At 42.3% G+C, this 18720-nt stretch overlaps 1 protein-coding gene across 4 annotated transcripts in view; it reads left to right on the forward strand.

The window, feature by feature from the left end:
* The window catches only part of SRGAP1 (SLIT-ROBO Rho GTPase activating protein 1), a 170649-nt gene that overhangs the window by 131881 nt on the left and 20048 nt on the right, over window positions 1-18720 (forward strand). For 2 of the 4 annotated variants that reach the window (XM_066591556.1, XM_066591557.1), the window contains exons 11-15: window positions 2071-2098; window positions 3392-3494; window positions 7685-7745; window positions 7889-7966; window positions 9454-9588. In XM_066591556.1, the coding sequence (XP_066447653.1) occupies window positions 2071-2098; window positions 3392-3494; window positions 7685-7745; window positions 7889-7966; window positions 9454-9588 (405 nt within the window). Of the gene's footprint in view, window positions 1-2070; window positions 2099-3391; window positions 3495-5888; window positions 5923-7684; window positions 7746-7888; window positions 7967-9453; window positions 9589-18720 lie in introns of all 4 variants that reach the window. The other 2 variants (XM_066591558.1, XM_066591560.1) reach the window with 1 other exon arrangement.

An 18720-nucleotide genomic window follows, 5' to 3' on the forward strand; every position in this document is an offset into this window, starting at 1 on the left:
TAACATTCAATAGCTGTAGTATCACAGTATTTATGGGCGCCATAAACATATTTCTATTTGACCACAAAGATGTTTGCCATTGTATTGCAACATAGTACCAATTTATTAATACTGTTTGTAAATTCCTACAAACTACACAAAAGCATAGAAAATAGTTTTTTTTTTCTTTTTCTCGGGATTTGACTAGTTACAGTAAAAGGATGTGTCCTTAAATGTAGTACACCTGTCAACGTTCTACCGTCATAATCTCCCATTGTAAGCATATAGGATTAGCAATGTAAATATAGTTCATCATATTAGTATTCCTATTAAATCTGATCTACAGATCAATGAGCCGCAGCAAGGATTATGGATTTAATCTGTGAAGAACAGTTTGAAGTTATCCATTGAACCTACTGCAAAGGATTATGCATTCTGCATAACCAAGGAATATATTATGTATTCCACCATGTAGTTATATCTACTAAGGCAGAGATGGACCACCTCGGGTTTAGTTAATGTTTTGTTAGGAAATTCTTCATTTGAATCCATAGTGACAAGCAGAAAGTTAGTTTTTCTGACAGTTTTCTAGAAGTATACAGCTTGATAACATTGCACAATGTGAAGAAATGTCCAATAGTTTGACAAATATTCATATTCTGTTAATTTTTTTTTCATTGTGAAAGCAAGCATCTTTATGAATCACTGAAATTTTGGAAAGGGGTTGCTTTAGGTTGTGTTCATCATATCATATTTTTGTGATACACAATAGGCAAGCATTTTTATTGCATGCTACAAAAAAACATATAGTGCTAAAATGGATGCAACAAGATACCTATGCTATTGAACCCTGAGGCTATTGATTTGTAATGTTTAAAGAAAAACGTACATATTGGCAAACTGTTTATTCACAGATCAGATAAAAGCAGGAGGCTGCACTTTTCTTTCCTTTTAAAATACTAGTATCCTGAGGTATACTTTAAAAAAAAAAAAAAAATCTCTAAAAGTCAATGACAGTAGGATAGAAATGTATAGTCATTCAGTTGCATCTATTTCTTGCAGTATTAACCCTTTCCAATCCACTGTCTGAAGTTTTCCTACATTCTGATTGAAGCTTGTACAGCTCTAATATCAGAAGACGTCCGACAGGGTATTCTTACCATCTATTGCCAGCCACTCTGCTGTCGGAGCCTCTCTGGCGCACACACACTGGCTTCAGCCAGCAGATATATGTATAACAGCAAAAAAGAAAAAAATTGCCTTTTAGGAAACCCGGAATCCAAAATTGGATTGGAAAGGGTTAAACGTATGCTTCAATTGTAGCAGAACAAACATGAAATCCAGCCATAGCTAAACTGCTCACTAGAATTCAGATGTCATACAATGATACTAATTTAATAAACTGCATTTATTACTGCCTTTGAACTTCTCTCACCACTTGTCCATTTACAAAATCGAAATGAAGTTGTGCCCACCATATAAATTACAGTGCCAGGTGGAGGACCAAAACAAAGTCGTACTATCCCAGACAGAAATGTTTGCGGCGATGAATAATTTGGATTTTATTTCTTTATCCAGCATATGATTTCATTCCACATATAAAAAACTCATCTCCAAGGTGTAAGTGATGTTAGTAAATTAATGCACCAGCCACAGTATTGACACACGGACCTTTTGGTCTAATTGACCTTCATCAATGAGAGAGGCTGATGTGGATTGCCCAAGAGCAGCGCCTAGACTTGGTCAGTCCGTGTCAGCTTTTCATATGCCTTTCTGTGTGGAATAAATCATGTTGGATGAATAAAATCTGAAATTATTAATCATAAATATGTCACGAGTGCTGTGGATTTTCTGTCTGGCACTTAGGTAGAGAAATTGTATATAGGACATGATTTCATGAGAATGAATTGTAGTTACATTGAAAAACCATGGAAGATGGAAGTCTTTGGGGAGAAGTGGGCCTTCACACTAGTCACACTGGTGCAGGGCTATAGAGCAAAAAAGTTATTTATGTAGAACATTGTTCCACACCCAAATAAGTCATTGGTAAATGTTCTCTAAATGTGTGTGGTTTTTTGTGGTTTTTTTCAGGCTACAGGGCAGAATATATGACTACAAGGTACGTTCGTATCATTGGACTCTCAAATCAATGTTGAAATCTTTGAAATTGTAAATGGGTACATATTTCCCTGTTACTTCATATTGATTAAATGACAATGTCAGCATCAATAGCCACACATAATATATGCAGTATATTGTGCTTTGAACATTACCTTTTATAGTATACTAGACCGCTAAAATGAATATGGTTTTATAAACCTTTTATGAAACTGCAATAAAACTGTACATATATTTGCTAATGGTTTATTTTATAGATTATCTTTATCAAAATTCCCCACTTATGCATATTTACATTCCACTACAAATTATTGAAGATGCCCAGCTGACCTTAGATGCCCGCAGTCCAGTGGTAGATTTCATTAAGACACTGTTTGTAAACAACCCACTAAAGCTGCTTTTGTTGAAAAGCTAGTTTTACTTTTATGTCATTATAAACCATTGAATATTACAATGTTAGCACTTTCTAGAAGTTATATGTAAGAGATTATTGAAGACAATTGAAACAAAATTCAAAAATTGCCACTGAAGTATGAAGGTTTGTATGTGTGACTTGAACATTACCGTATATACTCGAGTATAAGCTGAGTTTTTCAGCCCCCCAAAAATGTGCTTAAAAAGCCCTCCACCCCCCACCCCCCCCGGCTTATACTCGAGTGAGGTGAAAAAAACCTCAATGCTCACCTATCAGGCGGCGTCTGAGTCCCCGGCGCAATACTGTCCCAGGCGGTGCGGCAAGCTGCTGCAGTCTTCTCCCCAATGTCTTCTCCCTGGCTTGCTTTTGAAATCCCCGCCATCAGCCCTGTGATTGGATCGGGCGCCAGCCAATCACAGCCGGCACTCGATAAACCAATCACAGCCATTCTGTCATGTCATTCTGAATGGCTGTGATTGGTTTAGCGAGCGCTGGCTGTGATTGCCCGGTGCTCAATCCTATCACAGCGCTGACGGTGGGGATTTCAAAAGCAAGCCGGGGAGAAGACTGCAGCAGCTTGCCGCACCGCTGGGGACAGCATCACCCCGGGACACCGACGCCGGCTGATAGGTGAGTATTGCTATTTTTTTAAACTTATATACTCGAGTATAGCTAGGCTTATACTCGAGTCAATAAGTTTTACCCTTTTTTTGTGGTAAAACTTATTGACTCGGCTTATACTCGGGTTGGCTAATACTCGAGTATATACGGTAGTTACAATTTTGGGTGAACCTTTTTTTTTTTTTTTTTGTAAGCACAGGAATGGTGTAATACTTTATTTTCAGCAATGTCACTTTTTACTCATGTTCCCTTTACCAGGCCTCCAAATGTACCCCCTAAACCCCAGAGACAAAGGAAACCCAGACCCGTTTCTCAATATATTACTAAGTTGTTTAACGGGGATCTGGTGTCCTTCATCCAGGTACTGGCAATTATAATGCTGAGGGCTAATCTGCACCTTTTGCTTTCAATGTAATGTCCAGGGCCTCACAGCAGCTGAGGGATGTCATTACATTCTACATTGTGGTGGGCTGTTTTTTCCCTTCTGATCAATATCCTTCCTGAGTCTACAGAGAGATGGAAGTGTAACCCCTTCCTCAGTAACTGGTACATTATTCTCCTTGTCTGCTCTAGACAGTGACATCTATGCAGTGAACTCTGTTACAGTGAAAAGTTTAGTGCAGGAAACATTTCCTCAAAAGCTTTCCTGTTATTCAGTTATAAGGAAAAAAATACAGCAGTAAGTCCGATTTCATTGAACTTCATCTGTGTAGCCTGTGTCTATGCAAAGCAACACTTAATGTACTGCAGACATTAAAGCAAGGTCTTATAATAATGCTTAAAAAGGACCTGATATTGAATCAGTAGGGCTGTCTGCAACGCTCTGCACTCCGCGTCCCCATTTACTATATCCCTGTTTTTTTGTTTGTTTTTTATTCTTTATACTCACTGTCCTTCACCCAGATGAGCTCTTCATTGGTCTGGCTCCCAATGCACTCATTGTGAAAAGTGGGCCATCTTCACCTCTCACTCTTAATAGGTGATGTCATACTGTCAGTTAAGTAAGTGAGGGGGACTGTCCATGTGACACACTGAGCATGCCAGAAGCTGGAGCTACAAAGAGCTTGTCTAGACCAGGGGTCCCCAACATCAGTTCTCAGGGACCACCAACAGGTCATGTTTTCAGGATATCCTATGGTAAAAACATATGTGAGAAACTCTGAGGCACTGACTATAATTACATCACCTGTACAATACTGAGGAAATCCTGAAAACATGACCTGTTGGCGGTCCCTGACGACTGGAGTTGGGAAACTCTGGTCTAGACAATGGAGGACAAGTATATGCAAAAAAAGAAACACAGGGATAGGGTCAGCGAGGCCACATGCTGCAGAGCATTATAGCCAGCCCCCCTGATTCTGTGTCATGGCAGATCCTCTTTAAAAGGTTAAACTATTGATGACCTATCCTCAGGATAAGTCATCAATAGTTTATTAGAGGACCAATGATTTGCAGCAATCTGCTGTTTGCTGGGCAGCTCTGTATAGGCCGCTGGAAGGTCTACAGGTCTGCACACTTTCGGCTCCATGCACACTGTCCTTATCCTGTTAGACAGATGATCCATGCAGGTCTTGGGTGGTGAACTGTCGCAGGTCAACTCTTGATGATTGAGTCCTGTGGATAGCTCAAAACTGGACAACGCCTTTTTCAAGGGGGTTGCTTAGCTTGGAAGACATTTTAGAAAATACCAAATTAATGAAGTGAGTGTCCACTGTTCAAGACTCATCTTTTTTGGCCAGAAGGGGGATAAATTGTAATGCCACATGACAGTGAGATAGGCTATCACACGCAGTGCACTTGCTTCCTTAAGCAGCGATGGCTGGGTCATCGCCCGCTCATACAGGCCAGTAAAACGCTGCATGATCCACGCAGCATTTTACATATACCGTCGCGCGAATGAACCCTAACCTGGCTCCATCGATGGAGGAATTTTAAAAAGTTATGGGACTCAGAATATGGCAACAGAAAGCAGTTTACTTTGGAAAAGTAGTAAAGTGTAATAAAACTATATAAATGGGTTATTGCTGTAATCACACTGACCCACAGAATGTTAACAAGCCAGTTTTACTACCGTGAAAGCAATAAAAGTGAAACCCAAAGAACATTAGCACAATTGCATTTTTTTTCCATTTTATCTGACTTATATTGAAAAACTTTAAACTTTTTTTATTATACTGTATGATATATTAAAGCAAGCCCTATATTGCGATATACGGTCGTCTGAATCCAGCCTAAGGCTGTATTCACATCTGGTTCTGTTAAGAACCACACTCACAGTATCCATTTTTTTTATTACAAAAAATAGCACAGCATGCTGTGCTATTTTTTTCGGTCCGTCTGATGCCACTGATGTCTGTCATGTGACCGATCCAGTGTACTTTGCCAATTTCATTGTTCTGCTTCTATGATGGAGAAGAACAATGGATTTGATTATTAAAGATGTGAACAGAGCCTAATAAGTAACTGGGAGAGGAAGTGATACTTCTTCACTGGCCACATGACCAGGTGATGCATGTGAAAATCCTTCTGCGGATTTTAATAAACCCATGTAGGTATTTACATTTTCGAGTTCACTGCAGTCAAAATAACACCTTGTGAGCAACACTGCACTGATGAAGGTTGTTGCATCATCTCATCTGTTCACCTAGGAATGCTGTACTATGAAATCAGTAAAGCTTCTGAATTCCATCTTCGATCTTCACTAGATTTATTCTCTACCTCTTTTTCTATCCTGTATTTCTAATATTGCTTCTAGTCGGGGAAGAAGGAATTCGCACACAAGACATCAGGTATTGTGCTACTGGTGATAGTCATTTCATGATCTGCGCCTTGCTTTGCATTTGTCTTTTGAACAAGGGAATATTTGCGCTCCACGTAACATTATGCAGTTTTTTGGGTGCTTACATTATAGCATTTTTTCGTAGCATCTGCAGCATGTTATCTATGTTGTTGGATGACTTCTACCATTCCCTCTTCCACTCGACAGAACATATTTTTTCATTGCCGACGTGAAAGAAAAAAATAAATTTATCCAGAGCATAGTTTATAATTCTGTAATGATGGAAACCATACGTTAGACTGTACAATAATTTATTTGCTTTTCATTTATTTCCTGTTACTGGCTTTATGGTTTACATTTGGTTAAGAAAATGGACTTTGTGTCGTTGAACCAGGATACATCCATCACAGCACTGCGCTAGCGGCGTGTGGAGCTTCTGACCTAGCATGTTGTAGTAATCTATTCAACGCACTATATTATGTGCTTAAATACTTGGTGCAAACATTCCCTTGTCAGAGATCGCTCTACTCTACATGTAAATTGTGTCTTAACAAAGTGTGTGTCCTTAATTTTATTTTCCATTCTATTTCCTTGAACTTTGTAAAACCCGGTTTATTCTGTGCTTCTATTCATATGTAACAAACTAACACTTCATGCGTAGGCTCATCGTTTTACAGTTTATATAAAATCCATAGCTAACTTTAAGAAATACTGTACTTCAGTGTATTGTGCTAATCTTGCTTTATGTTACACAGACTAATGGCCCATTTACACCTAACGATTGTCGCTCAAAGGAACAAAAGTGAGCTGCTATTGTTACTTCTATACGCAGCCAACGACTGAACGACTAGCGTGAATTGTGCTCTTCTCGTCAGTCGTTCAGTTTCAGCCAGCGTAAAACTCATCAGCGGTTCATTAACTAATCGTTGCATTTAACCCTTTCCAATCCACTGTCTGACCTCTGAAGACGTTGTGATTTAAGGCTGTGCAGCTCCGATGTTGGAAGACATCCGTTGGGGCTCTCTTACTGTATATTGCCAGCCACTCTGCTGTCAGAGCCTATCCAACGTGTCGCCTCATGCAGTACTGGCTTTAGCCAGCAGATAGCGCCGTTGTATAACGGCAGAGAAAGAGTAAGTCCCTTAGGAAAACCAGGATACAAATTGGATTGGAAAGGGTTAAACTCTGCTTGCCCAGCGATTCACATAGAATGTGAAAGACTGAACGAGAAGTGAACAATTCTCAGCGAAGTTCAGCCTGTCTAAACAGGCCGCACGAACGAGTTAGCAGTGACGTCACTCGCCTGTGCGCCCATTCAAGCGAGAATTAGCTTATGTAAAAGGGACATTACACTGGTTTCTATAAAGATCGGTGTTGATAGACATATCCCTGGCAACTTCTGGTCATAGAACACAATGGTCAACTAGAATACATTCTGTAAAAATACATTTTTCTCATATCAGATGACTATGAAGAACCTAGTATATATACGACATCTCCTAAAGTGCTACTCGCTAGAACAAGCTCAGGTCCGATAATTCAGCCTGTGTAAAAAAGAACCAGTACATCTTCCAGCAGTACAGATTTAATGGACACTGTACCCAACTCTGTTTTCAGATTGCGGTTCACACATATTGCCTATGTGTAGTTGAATATTTAGTCATTACTCGCCCAGCTATCAATAAATCTTTGTTTAGGGGGATCTAAAGTGTTAATCTTGCTGGGTGTCAGGCAATGATTGGCCTTCATTTCTTTCCACTTTATCTCTGTAGGAATCTGGACAAATAATTCCTCTCATCGTGGAAAGCTGTATCAGATTCATTAACTTGTATGGTAAGAAGCCTTTCTATTTATTCCCTTAGTCCTTCTTCAAATATTCACCAACCCATGATTGCATTATCTAATCTTTCTATGTTAGTTGACACTTGCAGTGACTTTTATGCTGGTAATATGCTACTTTTCACCAATTACCGCAGGACTTCAACACCAGGGTATCTTTCGAGTTTCTGGTTCCCAGGTAGAGGTGAATGATATCAAAAACGCATTTGAAAGAGGTAAGATAATTGTAGTTTATTTTTTGGATTTTCTAGCATCACTCCACTTTTCTTTACTTTTTTTTTCTTTTCCATGTACTACTGAAAAAAACCACATACATTTGTCTAGCTTGTCATAGCTGCCAAATGTTTACTGCTCAGATAGTTTTTGGCATGTCAGATGGACCACATGGAATGTCTTTTTGTGCTATAAGCACTGAGGGCGACTCACTGACTGGTTACTAACCCACTTAGCACATCTTCTTAGGGCATGTGTTCACACATATTTTGGCATGGAATTACATGCCAATATGCTTGTGTAATCTGCTTCCTGCAATTTACACATGAAGTATGTATCCTAGGAAAGGAGGAGTGACATGTCACTTTTTCATGAGGATTCCTCACGGAAACCTTGGCTGATAGCCACACATGGATTAGCCTCAGTGAATGGGAATAATCTTTGTATGCATTCCACAGTATTTCAAACAGCAGATATCCGAGGGTCCGCCTTGGATTTCTACTGCAGGTTCCGCATTAGATATTTCCAACTGAAAAATGTATTGTGTGAACATGGCCTTAAAGGAGTTGTCCCATCAGAGGCATCCCGTTTCAGTATGTGGTACCTGGTACGAACAGCTGTTCATCTTGGGTCCTGCTTTCGACATCCCCACCACCTTCTCCCAAGAAAATAACTAAATTTGCTGTATGCAGCCATGGCTAGACAGGCCTTCACCTTGCAATGGACACTGCAGGCGACATGCCGTTTTATAAGTAGTACAAGGACAGCTCCAAGTTAACGGTAATGGGAACCATATTTAGCGTGCCTCTCCATAGTGGCTCATAGAAGGGAGCCTTGAGTGGGGCACTCCACTCTAGGGTGCTAATATGCCCTAATAGACCATAGGAACAGGGGTTTTAGTACTTGGCACTACCACTTTCAAATCAAAATGCGCTTTTCAGTCTCCATTCCTAGTAACACATTGATTTAATTTTTCTGTCTATTCATGCTATACTTGTAACAAACACGGGCTTATTACATATTGAGTTACCAGGACAATACAGCGTACAATTATTGATAGAATTTCATTATTCTATTTGCTGGCATAATAGTTGTTTTTGCTTCTATATATAAACTCAGTTGATAATGAGCATTTCTTAAGCAGCAATCCTGCTAAAATACTCTGCTTTGAAATGCCAAATTCTCCTCAACCCCCAATGTATTACATGTGGTTTTCCATGGTGAATTTTTGAATTCAGACATGCCCATGTGGTCAGAACAGCCTCTAGTTACTTCCATGGAGGTATTTCTTGTTTTAGAGTTACCATATAATTTGCATGCACATTACTCTATTGTTAAATCTAATTTTATGTTTGCTCCTTAAAATAAGTATTTTTGCAATTTATACTGGTAGACAGGCTCTAATTATTGACATAAAGATGTTAAAGTTCCCCGTCTGATACTTCATAGAAGCGCAGTGCTAACCTGCTCATTATATGCATTTCTACAGGAGAGGACCCTTTGACCGATGACCAAAATAATCATGACATCAACTCCGTTGCGGGCGTCCTGAAGCTGTATTTCAGGGGCTTAGAAAACCCACTCTTTCCCAAGGAAAGATTTAATGATTTGATATCCTGCATCCGTAAGTCACCTTTTTGTACTCAGTCTTCCCTTTCCTTGCTTACTGCACTAAATCCCTCCACCCTTCTTCCTCATCATAGCTGTACTCTATTCTAGCCAACATTTCCTGGAAGAGGAAAAGAATAGCTTGATGTCTTGAAGGTAGTTTGTCCTACATCTGCACCACTCTTGGAGAAGACTTTAGTCATACTTGCAGCTGGGACCGCTCCCTTTTTTCAACATGATTATGTATAACTCTTTGTGTCCAACACAGCAGGAAAGCATTCCTGCAGGCATAATAGAGGCTTTTATACACTTCAGTAATTGTCTTCTCTTTCATGTACAGATCAGGTTCAGACAGGCAGCTATAGCAGCTATGAAGAATAGCAAGCATAGGCAGATCTTGCACATTATTCTGATTTTGTTTTTCTGAACTATTGGGATGAAGTACTGCTAAGATTCAGGGGCAAAAAATAGTCTTGTACTCTATGTACAACAAAAGCCATTTTGATTTGTCTATTAGCAGGATGGCATTATAAAAAATGAATTACCGCAAATTGAAATTGAATTAATGTAAAAACTTGTTTTTCTGGATATTTTAATTCTGCTTTAGTGTCCACTTCTCCCCATAAACCACACATGACACTATGTAGGCTGCCTGTCCACGGGCGTTGCGATATCCCTCTTCGGATATCTGCCGCGGGAGCCGCTGCCTGGGAGCAGAAGCCAGCAGACGGATCTCCGCGGTGAGCCTTTTTGACAGATAGGCTCACCGCTTAGAATCGCTATGATTCTCCGCTCGTGGAGAGGGGGCTGCACTTTCCATAGCAACGCTTCGGAAAACTTGCACTGCATTCCCCGCAGCCAGATTATCGCTGCGGGAATGCAATTCCAAAAACGCCTGTGGACAGGCAGCGCTCAGCTATGGTTATTCCAGGGAACTTCAGTGGAGTTATATTTATACAGATTTGGCGTAAGGTGGAATATCCTGTTTACACACTCAGAATGGATATAATATTTACCTCTGTAACGATCAATGTTGTATTGAAGTCATTATATGATTACTTAAAATATATCCTGATCTTTGCATTCTATGTATCCCTGATCTAAAAGCCAAAGGCCCAATGCCCACGGACGGAAATTCTGCGGTATTTTTTTCCTGCTGAATTTCCGCCATGGCACGCTGTACATAGGATTGCATTAGTTTATGCAGTCCTATGCTCACAACCGTGATTTGACCGCGTGAAAATCCGCGCGGTAAACAAATTGCGGCGTGTTCTATTTCTGTGCGACCTCGCTCCGCTCTGCACACGCACGGTTGTGCGACAGCCAGCACATCGCAGAGTGGAGGAGATGACGCCGGACAGGTAAGTATAAGGTCAATGCCAGGGCACGGGTCTCATCCCGCTGCGAGATTCACGCAGCAGGAATCAGACCCAGCCGTGGGCATGAGGCCAAAAGGCTCTGTTCACATTTAATAAAGAGCTAAAAGCTTATGGACCCTGGAGCAAAATTTCCAGTTTGGCCTCCCACCATCTGGTACAACTTGACCTCATTGTTCAAGACCATGGCCTTAAATATATACATCAGAGTCAGCATCAACTATTATAACATGACGGGCTTAGATATAGCTGCTCAAGCAATAGTGGTCTCTCCTTGTTTTCCCCATTCTCCCAGTGACAGTAATCCCTTTGTGCCACCACAATGTGATGGTGGTCCTTCTGTGCCTTCTCAAAGTAATGGTCCCTCTGTGCCCCCCACACTGTAATCCTAGTCCTGCTGTACACCCAGAGTGCGATTATGGTTGCTCTGTGTCTTCCCAAAATAGTAGTAGTGTTCCTTTTCTTTCTCCCCATAGCTAGTGTTCCCCCTGGGCTCCACAATGTGGGGGCACTGTAAGACCACTATTACATTGTGGGGTGCACAGTGGGAAGACGTTTACTTGGGCGTGCATGGACACAGGAGATCACTATTATGTTAGAGGTACAGAGTGACTGCAGTTATATTGTGTGGGTACTGAGACCACTATGACAATATAACTGTATCCCCAATCCCCTTTACCCCAAGTAATAGTGATTTGCTGTGCCCATGACCCCCAAAGTAATAGTGGTCACTTTGTACTCCTGCACCCCCATCCCCCAAACTAACGGTTTTCAGTCCCATGCCCCTCCAAGTATTATTGCTTCCTGCCCCACAAAGAGTGGTCCTTCCGTGTTCCTAATCCCACCTTCACCCCCAGTGATAACTCTTCTGTGCTTCTACCTCTCCCCAAGTAACAGTGGTTCTGTGTCTATGCCGACCCCCAAGGAATAGTGGTCCTCTGTGTCTGCAGTTTGGTACATTCAAAACTTTACACTCTTGCTCAATCTTGGAATGCGGTGCCTTGGGCCCACCAGTGGAATTTATTATGGAGACCCATCTTGCAGCTACATGGAAATATTACCTATTTTTAGGCCTCATGCAAATGAACATGTGTATTTTAGCGCACACAATACAGTGCGCAAAACAGAACCGTATTGTGCACTGCTGTACATCACAGTGAATTCATCCTTAAAGAGGTCTTCATCTATAGTAGATTGGCAGTGCTGATCACCAGATCTGCTGCGGCTCCCAAGCTGTAAGGCCAAATTCACACACCAAGAATTGGATAAGAATCATGAGGTGGATTCTGTGCTGAGTCTCCTCAAATCTGCTAACATTTCACATCCAATGCAAGTAAGTTATACCTCATTCACACGCTCTGAAAAATCATCTGTAGGAATAATGAGCATGTTCACTATGCTCACGGATTACACCAAAAAACTCTGATCAGGACAATTGCCTGACAATGGGGGCTCGCCCTGGTTGGGTATCCATGGCGCATTCACGGCAGGAATATAAATATCAGCCTCTGATTTTTGTCGCAGATCCCCTTGTAAAATGCACATTGGATTTGCCATAAGCTAAATTAACACACTGGGGATTTGCCTAACTCCCAGGAAATCCTGAAGATCTGCAGGTGTCAGGGCATGCTGGGAGTTGTAATTTTTCAACAGATTGAGGGGTAAGCCTCAGAGACTTTTAACCCTTTGCAATCCAATTTTGGATTTAGGGTTTCCTAGGGGGTTTTATCTTTCTGCCATTATACAATGGCGCCATCTGCTAGCTAGAGCCAGTACTGTTGTATGGGACATGCTGGAGAGGCCCCCCGACAACAGAGCGGCCAGTGATATACAGTAAGATTACCCTGCCGGACGTCTTTCGACATTGAAGCTGTACAGCTTTCAATCAGAATGTCTTCAGACGTCAGACAGTGGATTGGAAAGGGTTAATGACAGCAATAATATAAACCTGTATTTATTTACTAAGTTCCCAATATGTTTCTGCTGCCTGATTCCGGATGCGACCAGGCATAGAGTATATCTAAAGGTGAAAAGCGGGTATAGAGCATACTGCATATACAAGGTATGACTAACTAGGCATATTTCACACTTGTATAATATGCTTGGCCATATCTTTATATATCTAGAAGTGTGGCCAAGTACATTACATGTATATAAAGGTTCATCCCATCATTGTGCATTAAAAAAAGGACTACTCATATCTTGGAATCCTAGAGTTTGAAGGGACCTCCAGGGTCATCGGGTCTAACCCCTTGCTCAATGCTGGATCACTATATCATCCCTGACAGATGTATATCTAGTTCTGTTTGAAGACCTCTATTGAAGGAGAACACTCCCTCTCTCGTGGCAACCTGTTCCACTCATAGATTAGATATTTGATCACCCTCGCAGTCAAAAGGTTTTTTCTGTGTCTCCTCCATTTTAGTTTCATCCCATAACTTGTAGTCTTTCCTTGTGCAGATGCGAATAGGGCTGATCCATATGCACTGTGACAGCCCTTAAGATATTTGTAGACCACTATTAAGTCTCCTCTCAACCTTTTTTTTTTTGCAAGCTAAACATTCCCAGATCCTTTAACCGTTCCTCATAGGACATGATTTGCAGACCGCTCACCATCTTCGTAACTCTTCTCTGAATTTGCTACAGTCTGTCTGTATTTATTAAATTGCGGTTTCCAGAACTGGACAGAGTATTCCAGATGAGGTCTGACCAAGGAAGAGTAGAGGCGAATAATTGACCCACATGATCTAGACTCTATGCATCTCTTAATACACCCCAGAATTGTGTTTGTCTCTTTGCTGCTGCATCACACTGTTGTCGTATGTTCAGTCTGTGATCTATTAGTATAGATATTTTGAATCGTCTTTCTCTCCACTAGTGTTAGCTATCCTTCCTAGCTTTGTGTCGTCACAAACAAATTTGATCAGTTTTCCCTCATCTAGATTATTTATAAAAATGTTGAACACCACTGGGCCCAGGACAGAGCTATTTGATAACCCATTGGAGACCTTCTTCCCTTTGGATAAGCAGCCTTTTATGACCACTCTTGAGTATGATCACTCAACCAGTTGTGAATCCATCTAACACCGTGATGGCGAACCTATGACATGCGTGTCAGCACTGACACGCGGCCGCTCCCCCGTTAATAAATACCGGCAGGGGCCGTGACTCCCCTGCCGGTATTCATTAACCAGCACTACTAACCAGCGCTGATCCCGGTGCACACTGTGATGTCAGTATGCAACAGGATCCTCCTCCCCCCGTCCCCCGACGTCTCTTACCTGTTGGTTCTGCGGGAGCGTCCGGGGAAGAAGGCGTCCTGCAACACACTGACGTCACAGTGTGCGCCGGAGATCATCGCTGCTGGAGGGCGCCGGGCACAGGAGGAGCGGATCATCCACGCATCCACAAGGTAAGTACATGGGTCGGGGGGGGGGGGGGGGCAGTCCGCTGTGAGGGGGCAGTCCGCTGTGAAGGGGCAGTCACCGCTGGGGGGCGGCAGATAATGCTGGGGGCCTCTGTGGGGGGCAAGTAATGCTGGGGGTGTCGCTGTTGGGGGGCCGCTGTGGGAGGGCAGTCACCACTGGGGGGGGGGGCAGATAATGCTGGGGGCCTCTGTGGGGGGCAAGTAATGCTGGGGGCCTCTGTGGGGGGCAAGTAATGCTGGGGGCCTCTGTGGGGGGCGCTGTCGCTGCTGTGGGGGGCGCTGTCGCTGCTGTGGCGGCCGCTGTGGGGGGCGCTGTCGCTGCAGGGGGCCGCTGTGGGGGGCGCTGTCGCTGCAGGGGGCCGCTGTGGGGGGCGCTGTCGCTGCTGGGGGCCGCTGTGGGGGGCGCTGTCGCTGCTGGGGGCTCGTCATTACTGAGATAAGTGAGGTGGAGGCTGGGAGAGGCGAGGGCCTGTGCTATGGGTATTTTGTGTTTTTTAAATACAGTAATACATTACAATTATACATATTCGTTATTTAAACTATAAATATCGCGAATTTATGGATTTTTTTCTTGAAGTGACCCACCGCCCGAGTTATTCTCAGTTTTTTGGCGAATTTTGACACACCGAGCTCAAAAGGTTGCCCATCACTGATCTAACAGCTGCCTTCTTGATCCCATATTTGGATCTTTTTTTTCATAAGGATGGTATAAGATGCTTTACTAAAGTCAAGATATACTATATCCACTACATTTTTCTGATCAACGCAGTCAGTGATTCTGTCACAGAAGGAAATAAGATTTGTCTGGCATGACTTGTTTGTTACAAACCAATGCTGGCTCTGGTTAATTGCTCCATTCTCATCCAAGTACTTGCATTCATACTGTTTAAGTAATTTGTTCATAGATATTTCCTGACATAAGTCAGGTTCACAGGGCTGTAGTTTCCTGGATCAACCTCACTCCCTTCTTTTGAAGATAGGAACAACATTTTCCCTTCTCCAGTCTTCTGGAACTACTCATGTTCTCCAGGAGTTTTCAAATATTACGACAAATGGTTCAACAATTATCTCTGCTGCTTCAGTTCTGTAGCATGTAAAATATATAATGGTATGTCCAGGCATATTACATGTATATAAAAGTACGTCTTGCCATAGCGCATAAAAAGATACAATCAAGCATATTACACACACACAATGGTACAGCCACGTAAATACAGCCACAGGCCAGAATATTACTCTTATCTCATGGTATGGCCTGCCGTAGTGCATAAAAAAATGACTAAGCATAGTAAACATAATAGTAGTAAGGCCTGGCATATTACATATATAAAGGTACATTCTGCCATAGTACATAAAAAAGATACGACCAAACATATTGCACATATATAAAGGTATGGCATGCCATAGTGAATAAGAAAAAGATGAAACCCAAGCATAATACACACATAATAATATGCATAGAATAGATGTATGTATATACATACACAACACTCTTACCCCTCCTCCACTTACAACATACAGGACCCCCTCATCCCTCCACCGCTCACAGCACCCCAGGACCACCTTACCCCTTCCACCTCAACATACAGGACTCCTCTCTACATGCAGAATACACACACAGCTATTCATTGAGCAAATTGCTATCTGCTGAGGATTCTCTGCCTCTTGGAAGAAAGTGGTCTGTGGGATGATGGCTGCTTGGCTGGTGGTCTTGTCTCCTCCCCTCCCTTCACTCTCCAGAGTGCCTGGCAATACAAGTGTCCCTGCAGTAGAGGAGGGGTGTCCTGTGTGTTATGGTGCTTTTGCACGAAACGATTATCTTTAAAATAAAAAAAAATCACTGGATCATTCGAAATTGAACAATCATTCAGTGTAAACACAGACAATGATTAAATAATGTAATTCGTTCATTTTATTCAGGCCTGGACCCGCCAGGCTTAGGTGGCTGGTTGCTGTTGTGATTGGTGTGACCTCTATAGCTACGCCATTGACAAAGTGTGGTTGTAGGTTCAATATGTATGTGGTTTGTTTTTTTTTTCCTTTTGGTGTGTTTTTTCTCATAAAACAAAATAAGGGAGTAGAGAAGTACATTACTCATACAGGACACTAAATTCTTTGCTACATACTTCCAATCTGGGCAACCCATGTCCAGGGTATATGGATGCGGTAGAAGTGGACACCATTTGGATTAACCCCTCAATCACCCAGTCTTCGGTGTAATTAGATCCAACAATTGCAGTAGATTCTGTAATCGTCCCACGAGCCACGGGATTGACTGACTATACTGTGGAAATCCTGAGGAAATGCTGGGCTAAGTATAGCTCTGTAGAGCTCAGCAACAAACACAAACAAAAGGGCACATGTCCAAGGTGCGGGTTTCGGTGACGTGAAAGTGATGCTGTAGTCTGATTTAATTTCACAGCAGCACTGGCCTGGAAGAATAAGCTACTTTTTAAGGTCTAGAGACTGCCTTCCAATTTCAGAGCAATGACGAAGCATGTGCCTCTCCTGAACACAGTAAATGCGGAATGTATGCTATGTGTAAATATACTCCGAGGGCAACGCTGCCAGTACTCACATTTGCCATGCTTGATCATATGTTGTAATAGAGATGCCAGCAAACCCTTTTAAACTAAAAACTGTGCATAAGTGGTAGGGTATGTCTACATGTAGCGTAAACTGTGGATTTTCTGCAGCAGAATTGCATTTGGAAAATCCGCAGCATTTAACCGTAAAAGCAGTGTGGATGCGTTTTCAGGAAATCTCATCCACATGCTGCAGAAAACCACCTGCAGTGCGGATTTGAAATCTGGAGCATGTCAATTTATTCTGCTGATTTTCACTGAGCCTGCTAGGTGTACTGCGGGTGCAAGTTATGTTATACAGCTGTTACCTGCCTGCATCACCCAGGGTCGGAGATCACTAGTGACCATGACATCTGAGCAAGGTTTCAATTGTTTTTCATGGCAGCTGGGGACTTAGTGAAGGTCAGCAGGCGTGCTAAAGGCAGAGTGTAATGGGAGTATCCTACCAGAGGCCGGCTATAGTATGACACCGTGGCACAATACACTGCAATACAGAAATTTTGCAGTGTATTATACAAGTAACAGATTCTTCACACCCTCCTGTGGGCCTAAAAAAAATGTTATTAAAAATATAGTTAACAAAAAATATTAAGTTCAGAAAAAAACACTTCTTCCATTTATCACATAAAAAAAATATTTAAAAAAAAACATAATTGATATCGCTGTATCTGTGAATGTCCGAACTGTTAGGCCCCCTGTCCACTGGTTCTTGCTCCCGGGCGGCGGCTCCCGCGGCTGAGATTCGCCGCGGGATGCCGCAGCGCCCGTGGACAGGGGGCTTTAGGCTACCTTCACACACCACATCTGAGCTGTGGAAATTCTGCTGCAGAAGTTGTTGCTTTTTTGCAGAAGAGGAGAGTTAACTAGCTTTGCAGAATTTGTTGCTGTTTTTGTGATCTGGTAGTAGTAGTTCACTGGCAATCTTAATTTTCAAGCATCCACAGATGCGGATTCAGTGTGTTTCCACAGTGGAAATGCTTAAAAATCTGCAACAAAGTGTATTTGCATATAATGGTGATTCAACACATTAAGATTAAAATGTAATGTGCGGCCTGAGCACTTGATCAGACAGGTCAACCCCTCTCATGCACATATTGTAGTCACGGATACAGTCTGGCTTGGGGGTCTCTGTCCTGATAGGTCGTACTGGGCCGTGGTACTGCTATTGTCATGTATTGTGCTCACTATAAGGACATCCCTCCTGTCCTTCACACATATCTTCTACATAGTGCCCAGCTCTCACCCATTCTGGGAATTTGCCCAGGAAGCAATTAGGGAGGCTTCAGTTTCTTTCTAATTGTGCCACATACCTGGAAGAGAGGCTCTGCAATAGGGCAACACTAGTGTAAAAATTATCCAGGTAGAGCTGGTAGCCCTGGTCCAGTAGTGGGTGCACCAATTGACATACAATTTTGCCTGTAATTCCCAGGAAGGGACATCACTCTGGGGGCTCAGTTTTGGTGTCCTCCACTTCATAAATCTTGAATTTAAGGGTGTACCCTGATATTCTTGTAGAATCTATAATCTATATCCCCAAAAAAGCACAAGAAAAAGTATTGGTCAGATGACCACAGGACCACTGGGTGATGACTGGGAGGGGATGACCGCAGGACACTGGGTGATGACTTGGACGGGATGACCGCAGGATGAGGTCTGAAACACAGCAGGAACTTCTTGTTTTTATGGTTTTATTTTTTTTTACACGGATGGATACGCTGACACTACACTGACTAACCACAAATTACACTACACTGATTGAC

This window comes from Eleutherodactylus coqui, chromosome 2 (assembly GCF_035609145.1).
Source record: "Eleutherodactylus coqui strain aEleCoq1 chromosome 2, aEleCoq1.hap1, whole genome shotgun sequence".
Taxonomy (NCBI): domain Eukaryota; kingdom Metazoa; phylum Chordata; class Amphibia; order Anura; family Eleutherodactylidae; genus Eleutherodactylus; species Eleutherodactylus coqui.